The sequence below is a fragment of the Struthio camelus genome, chromosome 2, assembly GCF_040807025.1.
Source record: "Struthio camelus isolate bStrCam1 chromosome 2, bStrCam1.hap1, whole genome shotgun sequence".
NCBI lineage: Eukaryota > Metazoa > Chordata > Aves > Struthioniformes > Struthionidae > Struthio > Struthio camelus.
Genome location: NC_090943.1, coordinates 101,268,705 through 101,293,708, shown reverse-complemented (window position 1 = coordinate 101,293,708; position 25,004 = coordinate 101,268,705). Strand labels below are relative to the sequence as shown.

Here is a 25,004-nt window from a genome sequence, read left to right as displayed (position 1 = left end):
CATCTCACTGTCCACGTAGCTGGTACTTCATCAGTTTGTCTATGAGGATGTTACAGTGTGGAAAGCCAAGATAAACAACATCCACTGTTCTCCCTTTGCCCACTGACCCAGTCATCTCATCGTAGAAGGCTGTCAGGTTGGTTGAGTGTGATTTCCCTTGACTACTGTCAATGAGCTCTCTGTCCTTAATATGTTTGGAAATGGTTTCCAGGATTATTTGCTTCATCGTCACCCAAGGATCAAGGTGAGGCTGACCAGCCTGTAGTTCTCTGCATCCTCCTTCTTCCTTTTCTTGAAGATAGGAGTGACATTTGCTTTCTTCCAGTCCTCAGGACCCTTCCCTAATCGCCACGACCTTTCAAAGCTAGTCAAGAGTGACCTCACAATGATATCACCCAGCTCGCTCAGCACTAGTGGTTGCATCCCCTCAGGTCCCACAGACTTGTGTGCCCGGTTTGTTTAAATGTGTTAAATGAGGTTTTGTGTGCTTGGGATTTGAAAAACATGTGTTACACTCTACTAGGAAGCCAGGAAGCAACTGAAATGTGACCAGTTCTCCCCTGAGACTCGGGTTAGAACTTGCATTGGGAAGTGGGAAGTCGCAGGAGGTAGTCAGCTCCCAGTAATCCTAGTATTTCAGATCATCCTAAATGAGTCTTGCTCTGGATGCAAAGACGCTCTCTGCAGACTCTGCGTGCTTTTGGTCCTGGGCTGATAAGTCCGGGAGAGACCATACAATACTGTGGCCCCTTGCTATGGATCAGCTTAAACTCTGGGACCAACTGTGTCCGTGGCCTGTTCCATCCCTTCTTTTCTGTCTCTATATATCTAGATAGTGTTTTAACTTTATTCAGGTTATCTTCTCTGCACCCTCTCACAGACTCTTCTACCCTGGATAACACTGAGTAAACACCTGTAGGGAATAAAACCAGAACAGAGGGATTACCTTTTCTTCAGGGAATTAAATAACTATGCAAAATCCCTGAATTCAAGGCATTGAGATTAGGCGCACAGCATACTTTATCCAATTTCCAGCCAAACTCCCTAGCAAAAGGTATATAAATACCTTTATCACAGAATTCATAAGCCCTACTTTCAGGTTTGCATGAGTGTAACAGCACAATATTTTCAGAAGTTGCTTGATGGGGTTGGTCAGGCACAGTAGATACCTTCAGTGATTAAAACCATTCTGTTTCTCCCTTGCCATGTATTTGACCTGAAGGATCAATCTGATACTCTCCAAGCCACCCCGATCTCTAAGACCTGGTGAGAAAAAACAAGCAGAAGGAACCATGATCAAGATACAGATTCCCTAGTTAATCTTAAGGAGATAAAAAAGGCTGTAACAGATAAAGAAACAAGCCCATAAATGCAAGTGGTCAAAGCATTACCAGTAGGCTTAAAAAAGAAATGTTAAAGTGAAAGGAATAAAATTGCTTGAGGGAACAAATGAAGAGTTCTATTTCAAGAACAACTCAGCACACATTTCATCTCCTGACGTCCCTTCCCCCATCGCGGATCGCTAACCTAACCTATGAACCAAACGCACTGAATCCGAGGGAGATCAGCCGACCCCTCTCAGGCTGCGGCAGGTAAAGGCAACCGGGGGAGCCCGCTGGTGCTCGGGGCTGCACCTGAGGTGGGCGGGGAGGGACAGCTGCGGCGGCAGGAGCCCTTCTGAAAAGGGGTGAGGAGGGCTACGCGGGAAACGGGACGGGGAGAGAGGGGAATGAAATAATCGAAATAAAAGGCAAAGGGGGGGGGAAGGAAAAAACGCCCGCCGATTTCTTTAATTCTCATGCTTCCAGGAAAAACAACTAACAAGAATAGTTTCATCCCTGATCTTAGCCGGGGGCGAATACTCGAAGCCTTTCTCCGGCTAGCTCCGTCCCGCTGGCTGCCTGGCGCCGCTCGCTCGCTCGCGGGCCGCCAGCGCCGGGCTGCCGGCCGCCAGCCGCCCCCTCGGCCGCCGGACGTTCCCTGCCCTGAGACGAGCAGGGTATATCCGCGGGGCGGGGACTGGGCGCGGCGGCGGCGGGGAACTCCGCGGAAGGCGCCGCTCGGCCGCCCTTCCGGGCGGGGCGCTGCTCGGACGGCGCCCCGCGGCACGCCGGGACGCGCGGCACCAGCCGCGCCCGCCACCAAGGTCAGTGCGGCGGAGGGCGGGCAGCCCCCGCCGGCGGCTCGCGGCACCGGTGGGCGGGCGCGCGCCCCCCCCCCCCCCGGCCAACGGCTGTCCGCCAACGGCTCGCGAGAGAGATGGGGAGGGGCGCCCTCCCCTCCCCCGCCAACGGCCGCGCGCTAACGGCTCGCGGAGTCGGGTGGGGGGGAGCCCCAACGGCCGCCCGCTAACGGCTCGCGGAGGTGGGGGGGGGGGAACGGGACGTGCCGGCGCCGTCGCCAACCGCCGCCCGCTAGCGGCTCGTTGCGGGGCGGGGGGCGGGCAGGGCTGCGCTCCGCGCGGGTGCGGCGGCCCCTGGGCTCGGCCGCGGTGAGGAGGCGCCTGATGCGCTCTCGGTTTTTTGCTGCCCGCAGATGGATTATGACTGGCTCGGCTTCGGGTACGCGGCGCTCGTCGCTTCTGGCGGCGTAATTGGCTACGCCAAAGCAGGTAGGGAGGGGGCTGAAGAAACGCCCGGGTAATCGGTCTTGTAACTTGGCTCGAGTAGCAGGGCCCGCCGTCACCCATGGTAAAGGGAAAATGAATTTGGGCAGTAAGGAAAAGTGGAGGTAACCCAGTAGCATTAGGGTAAATATCATTCTTAAGGCCCAAGGGAAAGCAATTTATATTCTTTTTAAAAATGCCTTTTAAATAGAGGAGGTAAGTTGGCATCAGTGTCAGCAGTGGTTCTGAGTGCTGTATTTATTCCTGTTAATAAAAGCATTCAGCTGTCACTGAAACTGCTGAAGCGCACTGAGTTCCAAAGTGATCACTTTTGACTTAATATCCAGGTTCTCTTGTCATGTAATACTGCTGTAATCCATTCTGTCTAGTCTTAATTTGGCTGTTTTTACTCCAGATGTCTAAGCGCTTCTGGAAGACTGGTAGTTGACTGACTGACCTCATGAACTTAAATCCTGCCCTCTAAAGGCTTGACTCGGAATTTCCAATGTAAGCTAATCAGGAAGGTCAGAGTTCAGTTTGCATTTACAAGAAATTCAAATATATGATCTTGACACGCTGCAGAAAGTGATTTCTGTAAATAGTGCTAAATCCTTGTTACTTGTAAATGGTACTTAATTAAATGCTTTTAAGCATCGTATAAAAAACAAGCAGTATCTTTTTCTTTGGTTTAGCTTTTTTTTTTTTTTATAGCGAATGTGACATTTGCAAGTGCTCTTGTTTGGTTTATGGTCTTTCGCTAAATGCTTTTTCTTTCACTTATTCAAGGGAGTGTCCCATCTCTAGCTGCTGGTCTTCTCTTTGGTGGTTTAGCAGGATTAGGGGCTTACCAGCAGTCCAAAGATCCAAAGAATGTGTGGCTTTCTCTTGGTAAGTTTGCTGGGCACATAGGTACTAAACGTTACTGGTAGCCATGTAAATAGTAACATTTTTTTTCTAGTATGTTTCAGCCAACTTGTACCATTGTATTTATACCAGTGCTTGTAAAGGGTGGCAGAGCATCTTGCCCATAGCAAGGAAATATTTGCGTAAGAACACGATACCTCATTCTAAAACCTAGGCTGTCTCTCTGGAAGCCAGACAGAGAGACACATCTATCTCAACTGCCAGAATAGGTACTGTGTCAAACTATCATAGGCACATGGAACGCATGTGAAAGATGTTTGGTTGTGAAGGAGCATTTTCAGTCTATGGCCATCGAATAAGCATGTTTGCAGTAGCGCAGATATTGTGACGTAGCAGTATATGGCTTTATGGAATATTGATTTCCGCACGCATCTCAGGTAGAAGAGTGTATGTTTTAGCATATCATACAATGTGGAAGAAATAGTCTTCAGTATGTAAAGGAGGGAATGTTCTGTTCTTCATGCTCCCAACAGATGGGACAGGAAGTTGTAGGTTTAGCTTGCAGCAAACCCTTCAGGTGAAGCATAAGGATAAAATAACAGTGGAAAGTATTATGATGCACTGGCAGAGATTAGCTGGACCTCAGGGAATTTCCATCATTACAGGACTAGTTTTAAACTGGTTAGACCAGTGTCTGTTCGGTGCTGATCTTACCTTTGGGCACTGAGCTAGTCTAGATGATCTCTTGAGGTTTCTTCTAGTTCTGTAGCTACATAATAGTATTATTAGCATTGTGATACTATAGTATTATAATGATTTAAAACTATTTAAAACCAATGGGACTTGATCATATAATGTGTTGAAGGACTTTATGAAACCCCTGGCAAAGACAGTAGAGGACCAAGCCATCTTGTCGATATGAAATCAAGTGTAAAACACAGCTCAATGTGAAACCAAGTTTCTGCTTGTGAATTCTCTGTGCTGGTGTGGTATGTAGTAGGTGTGGCTATATATCTCTTGCACTTGGTTTCAGGCAGTGTGTTGATAGATAGATAAGCAGCTTCCATATATCCTGGTTTGGTGCATGTAGACAAAGTGGAATTCTTCAAGGCACGTCATGTCCCAGACTAGTATGATTCTCTGTTCGTCCATTCCTTCTCTTCTCTGCTTTGTCTTGCAGTTGTCGCTCCAGCTCAGCTTTAGATTGGTCACCGTATATCAAGGCTAGAAGTCTGAAAAAGAACCTTGGCATACCTTTATAGTATCTTTTACTCTGTTTCCAAAGCTGTTGCACGCAAACTTGAAGTTTTGGAAAAAAGGCATACAACACTTCCACCTGCCTTTCTTCCTCAAAGAAACAACAATTCTGGAACTTTTATGTGAAGATGATGGGATTTTTTTTTTCAGACTTAATTAAATAATTTGGAGTCATGTTTAAAATGTTATCACTGTTTCAACTTGATCTTTCAAATTGCTTTGATCCTTCAGATTGCTTTCTATTTGCTAATTCATATTTTCAAATGCAGGTACTGTATTTCTAAACCTTTACAGTACTTAGCCATTAAAAAATTCAAATACACTGTAGGCCAAACTTACTGTTGGCTCTTAATGTTGAGTGTTAACATCTTTAGAATGAAGATACGTAGGAATGTAGTGTTCAAATCAAATGTCAACGTGCAAGTTTTAATTTAGTTCCATCTTTCAGTTCAAAGGTCACAGAAAAACTGGAAACATAATATTTGGTTCCCACATAATTATTTTTGACATCAGCCTACCTTGCTGGCAGTTTTGAGACTGTATTAAAGGAAATAATTATTCCTGTTCTGCAAATAAGGACAAGCTGAGGGAGAGTCTTGGTGACTTGTCCAGAGAGTTGGAGATTGTGGGTGGTTAGACAGTGGTCTTAACTCTGACTAGAATTACTCATTTCTGATGAGTAGTGGTGCATGTTTACTAAGGCTGCTCTAACAGCTCTTCTGTTTAACAAAAAAAAGTAGAATGTTTGCATATGTTTCCTTAAGAGGAGGGAAGCATTCCTGTCTGTAGGTGCTCGCCTTTTTCCTTGGTGCTGTTAAATGTCCATCAATGTTGCTGTGCTGGGCTGGTATTTCAGACCTATTTTCCCGAAATAGTTGTGGCTGGACTTTCTTCTTTTCTTCTTTTCTTCTTTCAGTGGCATCTGGAACTTTGGCTACAGTTATGGGAATGAGATTTTACAACTCCAGAAAAGCAATGCCTGGGTTAATTGCTGGTGCCAGGTAGTCACATTTCCTTGTTTTCATCTGTATTTTTGAATAAGCCTTTTGTTTAATTTATATGTGCATTTTATTGTTTTAGAAATGTTACATAGTAAGTTCTGTGAAAAATAACATGTTAGAATTCAGCTAAATGAAATCATGTCAGTGTTTCCTTTTTCCTTCTTGTTTTTTGTGGGGATGTTTGCCTGTTTTTTAAACAAATACTCTGTTCCACAGTTTATTCATGGTTGGGCGGCTAGGATTACAGATGATGGAAAAGCCTCTTAAGCCATAAGTCTGCAGCAAGTCACTTGAAAGTACATGGTTGAGAAGCATGAAAATGCAACTGCCTGAACATATTACACAAACGGAAAAGACACTGCTGTCTCTGCATTGTGTTTTTCATATCTTAATGCATGTGGATTGTTTTTTTTAAAGGACAGAAATTGAGAGCCCTTATGTTGTCCAGAATGGCATTTGTCTCAACGTCTTCTGCATTGTGAAGCAAGAAAATATGGGAATAGCATTAGTTTAGTTTCTGGTCCTGCAACTGACTGTAGGCAAAGACCTCTTAGCACTTGCATGCAAACAATTGCAAGATTGAAGTTTTAAATACACATTTGGATTTGTCATTCTGAAATCCGTTATACTTCTAAAACAAGGGTAGAGAAGCTGCCAATTTGTCATTAATATTTACTGTTAACAAATGTGCTCATTCTATTACCTCTCCCCCACCATTTTTCTGGCAGTTTATCCTGTCATCAAGTTTGAATTCTCTCGATCAGGGACTTTGTTCTTTCAGCACTGTATGTTAGAACCTTGGCCCAAAAGACACAACCATGGAGCAGGGTGTCAAGGTTCTATGGCAATGCAATGAATGTAAACCTGTTAACTTAGAATCATGAGCAAAAGCACCCGACTAAATGTCATTCATTCGACTTTTACAGACTATTGTTCATAAGAGAAATCAAAATATGCTTCATTTGATAATACTGAATTGTGCGCATGGCTCTTGCATTTCATGAAAAGTAAAATGTTACTCTAAATAAACTAATAATTATTACAAACTTTTGCATTCTACACAGTTGTTTTTTTCTTTTTCATCTGGGTTGATAGTTTGGTGCTTTTCCTGCAAAGTACCTGGGTACATTTGTGAATACAAATTGTATAAATTGTATCAGTGTGCATTCTCTTGACTCTAGCCAGTGACTTGTAAATATAAACATTTCATGAACGGAAAGAGGGGAAAAAAGAACGAATGCATACAGACCACATATTCAGGCTGGTGTTGCATTACAGTCTAATGTTTTTTTTCCAAGATGAGTGATCTATTTCAGAGTTGAAAAATTCTCTGTAAGTTTATTTAAACACTAGTGAGCTCAGCTGATGAGTCTTGGTCCTCAGGTGATTCCCCAAGTCCTCTGTTGCCTGAAGTCATCTTAAATGTAAACCTGTCATGCGGAAATAATCGAGCTTACCTCCCTTTCTGCATAGAACCTTAGCTTCAGTTTCCTCAGCCTTTCTTTGTTTGGCGACTTGTACTGGCAGGCAGAAGCAAGGGGATTGATGCCTCAAGTCAGTGAGAGCCTGGAGCCTCATATGCTGAGAGTTCTCTAACGAGTGCAGCAGGAGGGTGATGCATCTTTTTCCCTTCCTTCTATCTTGCTCCAGTGTCTGTCTTAAGGAGATGATTTTCAGCTCTGGACACAGGTAGAGAAAAAAGGGCCTGTGGGGGAGCACCAGGAGTGGGGTGCTGCATAGGGGAAGGTGAGCCTGGAGCTGCAGGTCGCAGCAAAACAGGCAGGGCAGTGACATCCCTGAGAAGGATGTAGTCTCACTGTACCCAAGCAAGAAGCACAGAGCAAGCCTGGTGATGACAGCCAGGATCAGCCAACAGCATGGTGACTGACAGGCAAGTCATAGTGATGAGGCAGGGCCAAGGCCATGCCAGGAAGTCAAGTCAGCAGGTTGCGATCTGTATTAAGAGAGACAGGGCCAGGCATGGACATTACTGCAGCGTACCTTGGGCAAGGCCCTTGGCATCACTGCAGTTGCAGAGCACAGGGAGCCAGGCCCCTGCTTCCCACAGCTGTATTGCCAGCAGTTTGATCCCAGGCCACAGCTGAGTGTCAGAGCTGGCCTGGAGCACAGGCAGTGAAATCTCTTTTTTTTTTTTTTTTTTTTTTGGGTGGGGTGGGGAGTGGCATGGCAGTCAGGGCCCTTGCTCATGCACCTAGAGAGTTTAGCTTCAGGTACTCATCTGTACCTACTCTGTCCTTTCCCCTCCCTGTGTAGAAACAAGGGGGGGGGATGCAGGAAGGCAGATGTTTTGTTTATAAATCATTCTTTTAAGTGCTTGATTTTGGGCTCCAAACCTAATGCTGATGGCCAAGTGTCTGAATGTATTTACTCTGACTTGAAAAGGTTAATAAGCCATGCTCATTAGCATTTAAGACACCTCTCTGAGCTGGTGTGTGAATTATCTACCTCTTCACATTGCTTTTGCACCAGTTCTCTTTTGTGGAAGTAAGATGCATATGCACACCTCCTGCAATAAACTGAGGAGAGCCAAGATACAGCAGTCTTCAAATTGTGTAACTGGCCTCAAATCAGGTAATCTGCAAGTTTGGGCTGCAGTTGTCCCTGAATGGAATAAAGGCAACGGAAAGCAGGGAATTAGACTAATAAGGTTTTTAAACGCTTGGATTAGCGTTAAGCCTCCCTGCTGTTTCGTCAACTAGAAGTTTGTCTCATAATTGTATCACTGGTTTAACTTCTAAAGTCGTTTGGAAAGTAGCAGTTTGAAGTCAAAACTGCTGCTAGAACTCTTTGTTACTGCTTTTCATTTCTGCTGAAGCAGAAATCCAAATGAAGGAAGGCGAGAAAAGCTTGAGCTTTATGTGGTTTCCCCCCGACCCTGGCAACTTAATCAGCATAAACTAAATTTCGTAAGCATTAGATGGCATTTCTGCTTCAAGAGTCCAATAGGTATCAATGAGTCAGAGTTAAAACAACAGTACAGAGCCTTTTAGCCTCTTATTACTGGTCCTGAAGCTGTTTCTTCTAGCCATATTTAATGCAACAAAAATGATCTATTTATTTTTCTGCTCTAGGTGACTTAGGAAGCTATGGATAGAGGTTGTTAGTTAATTCCTTGACCAGACTGTGATCTTAGATAAGTCACTGGCATCTTGTACTCCAGAAGAGTGATTTATTTATTTTGTAATCATAAAGCCAGTGCATTTATGAACCAGGGCTATTCTAGAAAGCCTGAGGTAGTCCTTCACTACCATAACCAGTTACTGATATTCTAAGAATAGGACACATTTAATAGCACAAGGACATTTATTAGTACTAAGGGAATGAAAAATACTTAAGAGTAGACCATGGCAACTGAACGAAAGCCTCTAGTGCTTTACTGACCAGATATCCCTATCCTTATGCCTCTCTTCTAGTATTAAAGTGGTGTTTTCTTTAGGTGCAATTTTCATAACAAAATACTAGATTGTTTTGGTTCAACTGTTTCAGACTAAATCACCTTCCAGTAAATTACTTAACCCATATATTATGGCAGATTAGGTCAACAACAAGAACTTAAGTTTTTATGTGCAGTTATAAAAGCCATACAAACACTTTTCTTTTTACAACCCTTAAAGTAATCATTAACAGCTTTACATCTTTAAAGTGTGTACCCATTTTGCACTTTAAAATGGCAGGTTTAGTGTAACTAATAACCCTAAAGCATCTGTTCTAAATACAACTATTAAGAGAAGTATCCTAGATCGGTATCTTAAAATGATATATTGTACAATGCAAGGTGCTTTGCAGGCTATGTGAAACTCAGTGTAGAAGCCAGGAAAAGCATTGAATGAGCATATAAACATTGAGGTGTTGCACTAATAGAGTTTGTGTATGTTCTCAGGGACTGAAGCTAGCCTTTAAGATAGAAAGCAACCTCTTTGAAGAGCAGCCTAGTTTCCTCTCTCACATAGTTTATTGGCCTCCTATAAGAAGTCTGTAGTTTAGTTTGACAATAACCCAATAAAGGCATTCAGCACAGGGATTTACTGGTCATTTATGCCTTTTTGGTTAATTTACCCCTAAAATGACTATTAGATTGCAGTGGTTCAGGCTCTTTAACACTTCACTGTGGCACTCCTTTGACAAAGGAGAAATAAATCCCTACAGACTTTCAACCAAATGTGGGCATAATATAACTGTAGAATGCAATTTTTAAACTTCATTACAACTTGGCCAGGTAAGTGTGGCATTCAGTACTTTCACTGTACTGTTTTCCAGTATTACTATATCATTATGGACCAAGTTTTTAGACCTTTCTGAGGTAGTATTTGTCTGTGGATTACTTATTTAGGTCCTACTGGAAGGAATGAGTTCTCACAATCATTACAAACATTTGCACATTATAGACCCTAACTGACTCTTAGGTAGAGGAGCGTTCTGAAATCCTTGTCTGACAGCGTCGTGTTCTTCTCTGAGTCCAGTCTGTGCCTTCACTCTCACCCTCGTAGTAAGGAAGCAGCACATCTCCTGAAAGTCTGGTGCTTGCGCTAGTTTAGCCCTGTTTCTTGCTGCTTGTGTGAATGAAAGCAGGTTGCCAACGGAGGACTTGCATAAGGGAAACAACCATAAAAGTTGTTTTTAACAGTACACGCATACTAAATCAATCTATAGAAAAATGTTAGTGAAATATTTGCTTTAAATACTCAGTAGTTTTGCCAAGATGTGTTATACAATACTTTATGAAATCCTACCTTACAACCAGTATTTTAACTAATATTATGTGAAATATATTTTTCTTTCACACAAATAGAACACAAGGTCTTTTATTATTTTCTAATATTGCATAGGCTTAGGAAAAGTTAGAGCAAACAGGCATTTTGGGTTTCCAGTGCAGGAGGACTGAATGCAGCTCACATAATAACATCTCTACAGGATGGCACTCTCTATCTATGTCCTCCATATTTGGCCACCCAGTCTGTTCTTCCATGTACTGGCTGAATTGTTGGTGGGCGAGTTAAAATATTCATGGGTTTTGTTGTTGAATTGTAAGTTGTACCTGGTAACTGAGCACGAGCAGCTTTGGTTTTCCAGGGATAATCTGAAAGGAACAAGAACCCAGAATCAATTACAGTTAAAAAGTATTTTACTAATTCATAGATTGAAGAATGAGAGCTTAAAGATGACTTGTGAAACGCCAGCATGCTAACAGCCTTAGTGTGGTCTCAGAGATGCTGCCTATACTTGCTTTCAGATAAGGTTAGTGTTTCCAAAAGTTTCTGCATCTTACTAGTACTTTTCATCTCCTAGACATGTATTTTGCAACAATTCCTGTTGAAAATACTGAAACTAAAATTTAGTGAAAAAGCTGACATGAATGTACACAAGTCTGTACCTCTTAACACAATACCGCTATAGAGAACAGGTGTTTTTCCTCTTTATCTCAAATATTTGAAAAACGTCAACATTTAAGGTTAACGCTGATAAACTTGGTAAGGCCCAAACACTGGACTGAATCATAGCTTCTGGAGATCTTTTTTTGAGATTTTTATGCCTTTTATTCCCCTCCTGTTTAGCAGAGAGCTCCTGCTGTACCTGCTGATGAGTCCTCTTCCTCCCCATTTCCTAGTTCTGTCTTCATTTCATAGGATCTGTTTTAAGTCCTCAGTCTTTCTTCCTTTATATTGCCTTCCACCTGGTCTCATAAGCATTAGTAGGAGTGCACTAATGCATTCCTGGCCTTCCTACATGGATTTTTCCTTCTTCTTGCATTTCAGGTACTCACTACTTCCTCATGCTTACTATGATTGAAGTAATTGCACTGTTCCAGCAGTTGACAGCTGTTTCTTTTCATATTCTTCACCAATTCTTCCATTTTCCCAAGCCTTTAAAGTCAGTCATTTGGGATCCCTGTTATCCCGACTTCTGCAACACCTTATTGCGTGTGTGGGGGGGGGTGTTTTCTCTCGCTCTCTTTTTTTTAAAGCATTTCCAAAGTATGTCTTGTCCCTTGCATTCCTACTTTCATAGTTTAGCATTCTGTTATTATAGATTACTGACACTTTCCTTTTTTTTTTTTTTTTTTTTAAATCAACATGTTGTGGATAAAATACATAATTCTTTTGTTGTATCTACATATCATTCTGTTCCTTATGGAAAGCCACCTATTTTTTCTGGTATTTTTCAACAGTAGAACCTGTTTGGCAAAGCTGAAGATCAAGGCATTTAAAAAGGGGGAATTTGAAGAACTGAAACTACTGAGGGTTCCATCTCTTTGGAAACTAATGTTGTTCCCTTTTATTTTAAGATGGCCTTCCCCATCTTTCAGTAGCAAATGATTCCCATCTGCCCTCTCCAGGCAATGAAGGTGACTTTTCTCAGGACTCAGCATAGCATTTTTCTTCAGAGAAATTTACTTTTTGTACTTCATTACATTATTTAAATTATGACATTAAAATACTTAATAGAACAAATGAAGAGAGCAAAAGAAAATGAGAGCATAACTTTTAAAAAAGTAAAAAGGTAACAAGAATAAAAATTTACAGTTTAGATAATAGAAAGCAAGGGTCACCAAAAATGTTAATATTCAAATAATGACAGATAAAACCTGCTGTTTACTTCATCTTTATCTCTCTACCCATGCAAATCTGCAGTTTTTAGTCTCAGTATGAGGGGTTTAAGCAATAGGATTCTTCCTCTTCTCTAGGACACGAAATAGTCTCTTAATTGACTTCCATCTGCCAGCCTTTCTGACATTTACTACAGATTTCTCATTTCTAATTACAGATTCACAATGAATTTACTTCCTTTTGGATCACAATCATTTCTTTTCATTCTCACTATTCACAGTAGTCTAAGGGTAGCTGCAAATTTTGTCCTTCTGTGAACTTCTTGATCTACACACTGACAAATCAAAACTCTCACTGCTGTTTCAGCAATGAATCGATAACATAATGAAGCGCAGCTCCAGCCTTCCCTGGTGGGTGTCTGATCAGCCCAGATTCAGTATATGCATACTTTTAGTTATGCATATTTTTAGTAAGTGTGCTGCCTTCTTTGTTCCTTCCCCCTCTCCTCATCAGTCACTTGCAAGATGCTTGAGAGGGAGCAGACAACGGAAAATAGCAAGTCAGCAAAATAAGCAACGTTCTTAAGCAGGACCATAACAGACTGGTCTGCCGTAGGCCACTTAATTAAGCAATTCACAGTTTAGGGCCTTACTATATCCTCTGAAATAACTAGACAAATGTTCTTGGAAGGTTTACTCACAAACCAGTTTCTCCTGCAACCTGAGCACTTTTGTTCATCTCTGGATCAGAAATGAATCAATAAAGAAGGTGCTCAGAATATACATATCTTAGAGGATAGAAGGTAACAGTTACTTTCAAATAGATTTCAGATTCCTTTCAACTGATAAAGGAAACAAGATTTTTTTTTTTTTTAATGCAATGCTCAGCTATGCCATTACTGTAACTATTCAGAATTGGTCATTTACCTTATAGAAAATAAAATCCAAAGGAGAATGTAGCAACTTTGAAACTTTCACTTCATAAAACACTCTCTTGTGACATTTAAAGGGTGGACGAGTTATGTCATCTTAGTATCCACAGACTTGCATAGCCAACACAGTGAGATGAAGACACAATGAAAACCCATCTTACACGACCGCAACAGAAGCTGTAGACCAGATGGGGCCATTAAATAAGAAAGCAATGCATTTTAATTTACTGCTTATAGGTTATTTGTAAAATTACTAGGTCACTTGAGGAAGGTCTTTGCCTTTTTTGACATTGTTGGGGCTGCTGTTAGCATGGATCAGTATCATTCCTTTGTATTAGGTGAGATTATACTGATGATGGACCCATATATAGCAGTAAGATTTCTGCCTGATGCTTTATTTACGTTTAACATGGCCTCACAAAACAGGACAGCTCCATGCCACAGCAGTTACTGTCAAGAAAGTTCCTCCAAATCTACTGAACGACAAGATGTTTTTGCTAACATGAATTATCTAGTTGCATATTTATAACTGGTGACTACCAGTTCTTACTGGCTACATAAATCAAGCATTTGTATTTGTGTAAATTCTATATGTCCGTTTACTATCAAATAATTGTGGAGTTATATAGTTCTACAACTCTGTTTAGCCCTTGGCTAATCAAAACCAGTTTAGTAAACAGTCCAAACCTTCTAGAATAACAAAAGGTTTCCACCTTTATTTTCTTCTACCTAACAATAGTAACAATAGCTTCTTTGGGTATGAGGATTGCCTCTAGATACCTGTGTTCAATTCACTTATGTTATATAAAAGTCTCAGACATAACTTCTTACAAAGCTTGAGGAAAACCTCACTAAAGACTAATAAATCTCTTTGGAAGCATGGGAAATGAACACCTCTCTTTGCTTCAGATGTGCATGACAGGTAAAGGGATGTTTCTTACCTGAGGCAGATGCACCAAAAGGGGCTAGCTGCATCCGTTGTCCAGCTGATCCAACTTCTTTTTTATGAAAAGAAGGGCTATATCCTCCTGGTGTGTTGTAAGCTGCACCTCCTACAAAGCCAGGATTTCCTGTTGATGTTACAGAGTTTAAATATTTTCAGCTGCACTCAGAAAACCTTGCCTGTTTTTTATAGTCACTTTAAAAACATATTTACGGTACCACAAGACTACTAAGTAGGAGTGTTCTTCAAAAATTCCAGCTGTTATCTGTTGAGAAGAAGCGTATATTCATTCTTCGCTTTGTATGTTAGTTGGACCCTTTAAAGCACCTAACAAAGCCTCTAAGTGTATGCTCCAGTACGTCTGATGCTGCAAATTAGAAGGAGTAAAGAAAGCAAAGCAGAAAAAAAACATTTCACGAGTACTTTCATTGAGCTCAGACCTTATAAAAAGGTTTACGCTGAGTTTTAGAGAAAGCAATATCTTTATGTTTTACACAGCATCACAGAATGGTTGAGGTTGGAAGGGACCTCTGGAGATCATCTAGTCCAACCCCCCTGCTCACGCAAGGTCACTTAGAGCACATTGCACAGGATCATGTCCAGGTGGGTTTTGAATATCTCCAGAGAAGGAGACTTCCGCAACCTCTCTGGGCAACCTGGTCCAGTGCTCAGTCACCCTCACAGTAAAGAAGATTTTCCTCAAGTTTTCACTTGTAGATACTTTTTTGACTAGACGCTGGACTAAGTGCTTCAATATTCAAAAATCAGCAGTCAATAGTACTCTTATACTCCACATTTTGGGCCTACATCTATCTAAAAATAGGTCTAAACTCCTCCAATGTAAGTGGTGGACCACTTGAAGTTAACTTTGCCAGTCCACAATTAAACACCTGGTTTGAAAGTCAGAACCAGATCCCCTCTCTCTTCAACTATGTGTACAATTTTACTGTACCTGGTTTTGGTCCAGATTTTTATTTACAGCAGTGCTACCTTGGGCATGTCGGCATAATCCCCCCTATTTAGAAGTCAAGAAACATCCTATATTTACACACAAAATTAGCACTGAAATTATAGTTAAATGACAGAGGGTTCTTCTACAATATTCAGACCATCCCTGCTCCAAGCAAATTTCTCATCCTCTCCATGTCAGTCATTATTGGGACAGTGCTGGACTGTGTATGCTGGCGCAATGGCCAGAGGAAATCTGTTTTCTCTGGTGTGATTCCACATTCAGTATTATTAAACTTGTGAACTACGAGTCCATACACAACTGTTTTATTTTGACCTACAGCAAGTAGAGCATTTTTATCACAATAATATTCAGGATGGTTTCAATGGTAGCTCTGTCATATCTGATTTGACAAAGCTTCTCTATTTCCTAAATCTGTGGCTTCAGTGTAATCCTAAAATGCTCCTCTTCATGCAAACATTCACACCCTCTCCCTCATGATAATTTCAGAGCTCAAAGCAGTGGATCTATAAGCTGTAAAATTGGTTCTCTACGAACCCCAAATGATTCCTCAGCTCATTACAGCTCTGTTGGGTCATACTATATCCTCCCTGTTCAGAAGCATTAACAAAAAGTGTTCAGCTGAACTCAGTTTTGCCAGTCTCCCCAGACTGCCACTTGTATCAACCCTGAGAACAGCTGAGTTTGTATTTGGCTTTCCTGTATCGGATTTGACACCAGTTCCCCATACAATAAAGAATGATACAAAAGTCGCAACGAAAAATAAAGCTTTAATGAAGCATTCCAATAAAAGGTAACTTCTTAATCTTTTGTTTTTCTTCCTTTTCAGAAATGTGCCTGAAAAACCAAAACAATACAGTTTTAGTCGTTCATTCACCTGCCTGTGCATGTACACGCACACACATACATTCTCCTCTTCCCTCCCAATTATTATACCTAATTATTTCACTGGGAGTGGTCCATCGGTGTCCTTTGACAGCTCAGCAATATTCCTTACAAACCTGAGGTCTGAGAATAAAAACATGACAGGCCTCTATTAATACAACGTCAAAAAGACTTCTTCTGCCTGCTTCTTATCTACAATTCAGCAAAGCTGCCTCTCAAAAATGGCTCAGCCATCTTTTGTCTTCCCTTACCTGTCAACGTCCAGTGTTCTTTACAAGCCCTTCTGCAGGAAATTGAAGAGGGCAGCCAGGAGGAACAGTCTGGGAGAAACTGAAGGAGTGATCCTTTTGCTGGATGGGAACAAGGGAGGAAAAAAAAAAAAGCATTTTAATACAAAACAGAAGAACAACTCCAAACAAAAATCAAAAATCTATTGCAGAGAAAGCCATAAATCATTTCTTACCTCTGACCACTGCTGTACAAAAGAAGGGGTTCTCACAAGAATACCCATCAGGCATCCAGGTGGTCTGGCAGCAGTTGTACAGACAGATACTAACAGCCATGATGTCAGCAAGCATAAATTTAGTTTAGGCAGTAGCCCCTGCCTTGCACAACGCACACCTGATTCTTCATAAAGGATGAAGTTATTGAATCATTTGAGGTGAGCAGCCAGTTAAGAAAAAACAATGAACGGTTGCAATGAGGTATATCACAAAGGCAGTATGTACCTGAGGTGCCAGAAACTGTGGGAGAGGTGAAACATTCCAGCAGCTTTACAATGCTTGCAGTGAACAGTATGTTTAGATACAAACTAGGCTACCTGGAAACCTGATTTTCTACCCTGTTACTCTATAACTCCACGGAAATCAATGCAATCACAGCACTGTGAAATCAGTGTAATAGATGGAGAATCAGAATTCAATCAATAGTGCAAGTCACAAATGCTATTGTGAACAAACAGTCCTTCAGCAGAGATGCATACGTTTCTCCTTTAGAATCAGTTCTTCAGCATTATCCAGTAACAGTGCAGTTACATGCTGTGGCTCATAATTAGGATAATAAAATATTCTCTGCCTTTAAAACAGAACAAGTGCCAAGGGTTCAGAACAAAAGTTAGTCAGTTACTGCAACACTCAGATATTCTTTAGAAGGAATTTAATAATTCAATTTCTTCTCTCACATTTCAAAGAGAGTGCAATGGCGTAATTTAGGATAGTCCTCAAGTTGGTCTGCATATGAGGGGAATGACTCCTCCTCCTTTGCCGTAAGAGCACCTCTTCACTAACAGTTTAATTCTCTGCTCAGTGAAGTTAATGGTGAAGATCCCATCTCCTTTAAAAGGCCAGAATCAACAACTGATCCTATTTGGTTTCAACACAGACAGAAAAGTGCATTCCAGTTTTGTCAGTATAAAAAGAAAAATAAAGGAGTCCTTAAATACACGTATTTGTTTTACTTGAGTTCATCTAGCTGACAATCCAAAGAATAAAATTCGCAGTGGAACCAATTTTCCATGCTGCTTTACACTGAGATAAGTAAGATTGACCTAATCTCTTTCCCTGCTTCTACATGTCACTGAAAGAGAACTGTTAAAGCGTAACTCATTGGTAAGTAGACCTCTGTCTTAACTCACTCAGCCCAGAGGGTCTTGGTCTAAAGCAGTCACAATAAAAAGAGTAAGGTTTGACAAAATAGTATTATAGCTGAAAATGATGTACCCTTTTGGAATCTTCATTACAATTGCAATTTTTACAAGAAAATGTGAAACATAACTATGAAATGTGCAAAGAACCAAGCTAAAATGGCTATAAATTACCTTTTGGATCCTCTAATTTTTCATTCAGCCTTTCTTTGCATGATAACTTTTCAATTGGTATAATTAAATTCTCTTCTGTAGAGAAGGAAGATGAAAGGAAGAAAAAGATGGAAAGATAGTACTTTAGAAAAACTGGGTGAAGAACCTGGCTAGGTGATGTAAAAGAAATGAGGAAAAACAAAGCAAGAATTTCACTCCTATGTTTTCTCAAGCAGGAGATGTTATTCTCTAACTTGTTACTTTACAAGGTCCTTTCTAATAACGAAATCAAAATGTATTTTTCCAACAATGCAGTCACACTGTAGTCACATGAATACATAAATCACACAAGTTTAAGCACTCAGGCATATCTGCCAAGTTGACTGATCATAACCTTGTAATTCTTTATAAAGAAAGCATTTGAAAGTATTCGTTGTTAACTTATTTCATCTTAGGACAATGTTGTGGATAAGGAAAAAAATGCAGGCACTTAAAGAAACCAAATTTAGTTACATAAGCTGTAAATAGCAGCGTCAACTTTCAATCCAATTAATATGAAAAATGAATACGTATAGTTTACATGTGCTGCATTTCCCTGATTTGTGCCCCAATTATCTTGCATTTGCATTCATCTGTCTCAAACTTTGTTGCCTCCCCATTACATGAAAGATCAGAACATCCAGTTTAAGATACTGGTAGAAATAACGCTAAGTATTTTCAAACATACAAAATACTCAGTTTTGGGTTGTTTTTCTTTAAACTTTTTAGCAGATAGCCCAAGTAAGCCATTGTGTACAAAAGCAGGATTTTTGACTAACAGAACTCAGATGATTTTCTTTTCAGTCCAATTCAGTAGGTAGATGCCTAGCTTCTTGATATGTACATTTGGGAACTGAGCCCTTTACCTTTTTGAGCCTCATTCCTTTGCAAGAGTATTTTATGAATAAATTAATTATTTCTGAAACATGCAGACACTATATATTTCTGAAACTAAAGAGGTACATACAATGACCACGTAAGCCTCTTCAATTCCATCAGAATTCTGGTAGGTACTGTAATTTTTCTACTTCCCAATTTCTTTTGCATAATTTCAGATAAGCAACTCATACCTCACTGGGAAAAACAGGTTCGATGACAGTGCAGAGTGGCCACTAAAGTTCTGTTAAAAAGGGGTGTAATATCTGCATGTAAGCAAGCCTCCTAGAGTTTGTCTTGTGCAAGCATGTTAGGCTAGGTGCTTTGTTGGCATTAATGCATTAGGAGTGATTTGTGCCAGCTGTGCAATGGGTCCTAAGTTGTTAATTAGGTAACTTCCCATTCCAGCGGGATAGGACTGTGTAGAATATAAAGTTTGGTGGACAGAAGATAAGGCTTTTTTAGTTGTAAGTCTGATGTTTGCTTACTGTAAACTCCTTAAGTAAGTTACTTGACTTGCTTAAGTCTCAGTTTTAACCCTATAAAATTGCAATAATACAACAAAGTAGTACTGAAAGGCACCTTATTGCAAGCCCCTTGCTGAAAATAATGGAACTTTTCATGCAGCAAAGTATTTGAGACAAGGTTTGTAGATTGTTAAAAGACATGTTTAGGATATTAGGCAAAAATTTCATCATATGAGCTCATCACCCAATATCTTGTTTTCATATGTGGGACTGCTGTTTTAGTGTCCCACGTCACACTGATCAAGCAGTAGTGAGGTCAAACTAGTTGCTTAGATTAATGGGGTATGACAGTGGGTCTAAGAGATTTACAGACAAAACCTGTCTTGACAGAGCTTTATAATACGAACTAGTCTGTGCTTCCTTTATGCTCTGGAAGCAAAACAAGTAGGTTACATTTGAAAAATGTTGTCAGTTTAAGAGTATGTGATGAAAATAGCGGGGGAAAAGGGGAAAGGAGGCACAGAAGATAAGCCTAAGATAGTAGAAGTTAAACTAGAAGGCCTTAACTAAATTAATTGCATAAAATATGATGTGATACAATGTGACTGCTTTTAATTACACCTTTACCTGTATTTTTGTTGAAAGACAGTCCTCCTCCAATATGTCCTAGTGGTTTAGAAAAGAAGTGGTTGTTCCAAGCTCCATGAGATCCTTCTTTACTTGCTGCTACTAAAGAGACGCTCTTAGGGTTTACACCTTAAAAAATAAATTATGTCAAATACTGTAAAAATCAATCTCCAAGCATAACAATTTAAACAATGAAAAATGGACATTTCTAAAACAGTAAAACAACACTGAATTATTCCTGGTGTAATGTAAACACCATTAATGTGAGTCACAAAACAATGCCCACTGATTAGATTAGATTGCACAACTGAGCCATGAAAAAGGAGACATTTATTTAAAAACAATTTTTTCAGGTTTTAAGACAACAGCTTTTAAAATCTATTTAGTATAGTCACTTGGTTTCCACAAAACCATAACCTCATTGATATTGTGACTTTCAAACAGTTAATACACATTAAATATACATATCAAAAACTGGGCTTCTCAAAGTTGAAAATAAACTATTTCTTCAACAGATAAGTTTAGAAGTAGGACAAGGAGTTATTTTCACTTCAGTTGTTAAGAGGATTAAAAGAGTTAATGGGATTACACAGCTTGAAAGCAGCTCCCAGATCTAGTGGTGACAGAACTAAGAGTAATACTGATAAACAACACATATGCTCCTTGGAGCTATTATTGGTTTAAATGCTGATGTTAATTATTTTTCAATTTATTTTTCAATGACAACTATGCCATTCTCATTGAAAAAAAATACTAAAAAGAGAGAAGTATTAGAAGTAAGTTTTTAAAGAAAAGATAAGAAATAGATTAACTTTCTGTCTGTGTTGTCTTTAGATGGAGAAATATTTTTTGTAGACTTAAACTCTTGAGTCTCCGAGTATCCTATCTGACATTCAAGAAGTGCCTTTATTCAAAAGTTATGTCCGGCCTAATGAATTCCTGGGAAATTAGTGATACATTCTGCGAAATGTGCAACAAAACATCTTGCCTGGCAATCAGGAGTTCCTCTGCGAGCCGGCTAAGTTCTTATATGTGCATTACAGTAGAAGTCGTAATACAATTACTGCAATTGTGCAAATCACCACAGTAATAGAGAAAAGATAGTAAGTAAGGCACCAAGAAAATCATTTTGTTACAGAGTATATTCAGAAAACTAACTGAAGTATATGGTCCCTTTTCTTTCTCCCTCTTTCCATTCTTGTTCCTATCATGTTATGTAACTCACTAAATCACTCAGATTTAGACTAAGCTATTTATTTATTCCTAAGGAAAATGACTGTCTTCTGAAGAAGACAGAATGTGTGTGTGAATTCCTACCAGTGTGAGTGTACGATGTTTTAAACACTTCCTACCAAGAAGAGCAACTGTGCTTTTCAGAACTTGAAGTCCAAAGAACCCTAAGCCTCCTGATATTGCAAAACTGAGAACTGTGTGCTATACGTAGTTTCCTCAGTCCTCAGATAACCTTGCTAATGGTCAATAAGGATATACTCGTAGGTGTCCAAGAGATCTTAGATTCATATCACTGAGTGTTTTATATGCTAGTGGTCATAGGAGCACCTGTGAACTATTATGCTGTACAAGCAGTGCTGAGCTCTCTTTCACCTCTACATAGTATCAGACCTTCTGTCTCAGTTGTGGTGAGGTATGGTCCTGGAAAACATTTAACCTAACACTTGAAAGATTAGCCGGGTTATGAAAAGAAAAATTATCCAGTGTGAAATCTAAAGTTTAACTGTACTGCATGTAGATTGTTCACGGCTTGTTTTTTCCTTAACATACTTTCCACCTTACCAGGTAGATATCTTGATTGTCTCAGATAGTACTGTTTTGCTGATGTATTTGATATTCCAGAATCATTTCGCACTGGAACCTTATTTTCATCTCCTGACTGGATACAGCATGAAGCCTTTGGATCTGGCACACTGAAAAATCAAAATGTTCATATGACGTAACCAAAAACTTCAGCTCAGAATACCACAAGCTGACACTAGCCTGAAGAGTACAGTGCTCTCCTCTCATTCTGCCTTCATCAGCAGAATAACGTAACAGCCAAATCTCCTATGTCATCAGAGTTTGACTGGGCCTTAAAGAAAGAAAAAAAAAAAAGTTTCCAACACTATTTAATGACTGATCATGGTGTTCTTTGAATGTTTAATTCAATTCACACAGAAAGTGTTGCTAATAACAAAATGAAATATACAAAAATATATCCACTGATTAATAATGTTTGCAGTGCTACTTTAGGAAGTACAGAAGAGAGTAATTGCTTTACAGGTGAAAAAGTGCCATACTAGGGGAAAGTCTGCAGAATGATTCTCCCTCGATTCAGATATCCTATATGCTTCCTCAGTTAATAGGAAACAGAGAAAAATTGATATGTATTTTAATTTATGAAAATTCTATGAAAAAGCAGGACTGTATCTCATTGAGGTAGTTACTGAAATCAGTGAAAGTGGAACTGTGTATATGAATGGAGAATTTGACTTTAAATCAAACTTTTTATTAAAAGTAACTAAACTTTTTAAAAAAAAAAAAGCAATAATGCAACCATATATGCAAACTAGGAAGTCACATCACAGTAAGAAGTCTTTTTATCAAATGAAAAAAGTGGGAAGAGAAGATTAGGCAGAAGAATTAAAAAAAGCAACTGTGAGATCATTCCTCAAAAAAAGAAGGGGGGAAGGCATTCTGAACAGTTATCCTTCCATGAAATCTCATTCAATCTCGTAAAGAAAGAATGTTTGTTTATATTTAGAAAATTTTTTTTCAAAAATCAATGAAAAAAAATTAAAGCAGACAAAACTACATAATCAGAGTGGTACATGAGAGGCAGCATATGCCACCCTTCTTCATTTCCTCGTGCTGTGAACAAGTTCAGAATAAGTGAGATTCCCCTGGAAAAAATGTGGTAGGCATTTGTAAAGGCAAACATGGATAAGTTTTGCAAAACTTTTCCCAACTTAGATGACAGGGGAAATGACATTAACTTAGCTTCAGCAAAACACACAGGTTTCTTAAAAACAAGACAAACATCCATACCTTAAATGCCTGAAAATAAATTTGATTCAGCTTGGATATTACTGTTGTTATATCATCACCACGCCCAAATTTGGTCTGCTTACATACGTATTTGCATCCTTGCAGAGCTTCAGTGACTTAAATTTTAGATTTGTTTCATCAATGCATACATCTATTGGACACTGCGAACCATGCAAATTGTGATTTTATAATTATAGGACTTACCTAAAAAGACATTCCTTGTTTTTCTTTTCTTTTAACAGTGCAATGCTTGGCTTCTTTGAATATGACATTCCAAATTCAGCATCATCCAAGTCATCCCAGCTGTCCACAGCCTTTACCAAAGTCTGACCCCATCGTCTCCTGCAGCTTTTAAGACCTACTGCAACATTCTGAGGGCCAGTAGCTGCTTGTTTCTAGTTTAAATAAGGAAAAAAAAGCTTCAATTCAATTCTCAAACTTCATATTTTGCATCTAGCTTGCTTCCTGAATATACTTGAAGAACTTAGAGAACTTTCCACTTGTGTTTTGCGCCTATTTTGGTGTGAGTCTCACAGTGATTTTAGATGCAAAACATACAACAACATGGAGAGGTAATTTGAGTGTAGCTCAGTTGGATTGTCAATCTTAAATAGCCTCACTCTATCTGAAAACTAGTGGAGTTAATGTTCTATTTGCAGGCCCAATTTAGCCCTCGGGGTCTACTGCTGGTATCCTACAGAACCTGTGTTCTTGACTGTGGAATATGAACTGTCAGGAGTAGGGTAAAGCAGTGCAGACCCTTCACGGCAATCACGCTCAGGGTTTGGAGTGCCGATTGCCATGGCCCCAAAGTAGATACATCTTTCAGAAGTCAGTTAAGCCTTTCCTTAACATTCTCTGCCAAACAAACAATTAGATTATAAAGCTGTCCTTTCACCTGACTGTATTTGCTTTCCAGTATTTTCTGAATATCTGTTATTTTTAACAAACTTAACATTGTCGTTCAGTAAGTATAAGTGGAAAGTCAAATGAAGGGCACCTTTCTATATTTATTTTAAAAATCATTTTAGATACTCATAAGATTTCAAACCAAAGTTTAATAGGCCTCTTGCAAAAAATCTTACTTTTAAATTCTGACAAAGTTTAGGAATTTAAAGGAAGTGGTGAGTTCCATGTGATCTACAGGTGCTCTTCACTTTGCAGCTATTTACCAATAGCCAATAGGTGGTAGTGAGAGAACTAATGTTCTAAAAAAAACCTCTAAGCTTTCTCAGGTACCTTTTTGCACGAGGCAAAGGAATTTCTAGCTTTCCATTTTTTAATGTATACTAACAATATTTTGTGAATTGTTTCTCAAAGGTTAATGAGTGATAGCTGTTGTAACTATGTTACTGTATATGTCAGTATAGGTACTATATAGGGTATTATAAATACATACACATTGCTGTTACAAGCAATCTATTCTTCTGATGTGCTTTAAAATTTTAATAATGGCTAGTTATACTCCTAATCCCTAATTATCTATTTGTAATTCCTCTAATAAGGTATATGACAATTTTCAGAGGATCTACTGGTTGTATATAGTAAGAGCTTGTAACAGAACCACCTGTCTAAATTAGTTATTACTGAAAACAACTTACTGGTGATAAGTTTTTACTTAGAGTTGGCAAAAACGGTTGTGCCTGTGGCTGCTGCTGTTTTGATATTTGCTGGTTAGCTGTATTCTGAGGCAACTGAATTTGCTGGAGAGGCACGTGGTCAACCTTTGGCAGGGACTGTGGCTGTGTTTTGTCAGATGCATCAGGTGAAGACAGAGGTTCTAGCTTGGCTACAGCTTCCAGTTTGGATAGAGTTGGCTTTGGCTCTGTTGGCTGAACTGGTTTAAGAGGAGTCTGCTTCTCCAGATATTGTGAAGGAGGACCTAGGACTTGCCCAACTTGAAAGTAAGGGTACTTCAAAGCCTGGAAAAGAAGATATAACATACTAATTATACTTCAGAAAGTTAATTTCAGTAACCACATCAAGGATCTAAGCAGGTTTTTGAAGTGTTTGAGGAAGCTCCATAGCAGAGATGCAAGATGCATGCATAATGAGATCATATGTAAACAGTATTTACAGAAAGCTGCCAGTTCTGTATTTTAAGCTCTTCTCAGCATATAATTCAGTAAGATGAAT

The 25,004-nt window shown here is 39.6% G+C and overlaps 2 protein-coding genes across 21 annotated transcripts in view; one reads left to right on the top strand and one right to left on the bottom strand.

Annotated features, from left to right (window-relative positions):
* The first annotated feature begins 2,031 nt into the window (after positions 1–2,031).
* LOC104146144 (transmembrane protein 14C) lies at positions 2,032–6,773 on the top strand. 3 transcript variants are annotated; one of them, XM_068931884.1, is made up of 5 exons: positions 2,032–2,146; positions 2,536–2,611; positions 3,392–3,493; positions 5,643–5,727; positions 5,944–6,773. In XM_068931884.1, the coding sequence occupies exons 2-5, from the start codon at positions 2,536–2,538 to the stop codon at positions 5,999–6,001; spliced, it is 321 nt and encodes a 106-aa protein (XP_068787985.1). In that variant the 5' UTR covers positions 2,032–2,146; the 3' UTR covers positions 6,002–6,773. The 3 variants fall into 3 exon arrangements, with proteins under 3 accessions (XP_068787985.1, XP_068787986.1, XP_068787987.1); XM_068931885.1 differs by having other exon boundaries at positions 2,133–2,195; XM_068931886.1 differs by lacking the exon at positions 2,032–2,146 and adding an exon at positions 2,176–2,364.
* A 2,515-nt stretch (positions 6,774–9,288) lies between these two features.
* Positions 9,289–25,004, bottom strand: part of MAK (male germ cell associated kinase) — a 34,525-nt gene continuing 18,809 nt past the window's right edge. For 4 of the 18 annotated variants that reach the window (XM_068931873.1, XM_068931874.1, XM_068931872.1 and 1 more), the window contains 6 exons: positions 24,470–24,790; positions 23,073–23,263; positions 21,621–21,751; positions 19,827–19,955; positions 14,166–14,294; positions 10,409–10,825 (listed from right to left, as the gene is read on the bottom strand). In XM_068931873.1, the coding sequence (XP_068787974.1) occupies positions 10,671–10,825; positions 14,166–14,294; positions 19,827–19,955; positions 21,621–21,751; positions 23,073–23,263; positions 24,470–24,790 (1,056 nt within the window). In that variant the 3' untranslated portion in view covers positions 10,409–10,670. Of the gene's footprint in view, positions 10,333–10,408; positions 10,826–14,165; positions 14,295–15,887; positions 15,975–16,073; positions 16,146–16,273; positions 16,373–16,485; positions 16,650–17,164; positions 17,384–17,838; positions 17,914–19,826; positions 19,956–21,620; positions 21,752–23,072; positions 23,264–24,469; positions 24,791–25,004 lie in introns of those variants that run through there. The other 14 variants (XM_068931881.1, XM_068931879.1, XM_068931883.1 and 11 more) reach the window with 11 other exon arrangements.

Bases quoted from the DNA above. Each gene is read 5' to 3' on its own strand.
- LOC104146144 (XM_068931884.1), top strand. From the start codon at position 2,536: ATGGATTATGACTGGCTCGGCTTCGGGTACGCGGCGCTCGTCGCTTCT. The intron at 2,612-3,391 runs GTAGGGAGGGGG...CACTTATTCAAG, and splicing joins AATTGGCTACGCCAAAGCAG to GGAGTGTCCCATCTCTAGCT. The intron at 5,728-5,943 runs GTAGTCACATTT...TCTGTTCCACAG, and splicing joins GGGTTAATTGCTGGTGCCAG to TTTATTCATGGTTGGGCGGC.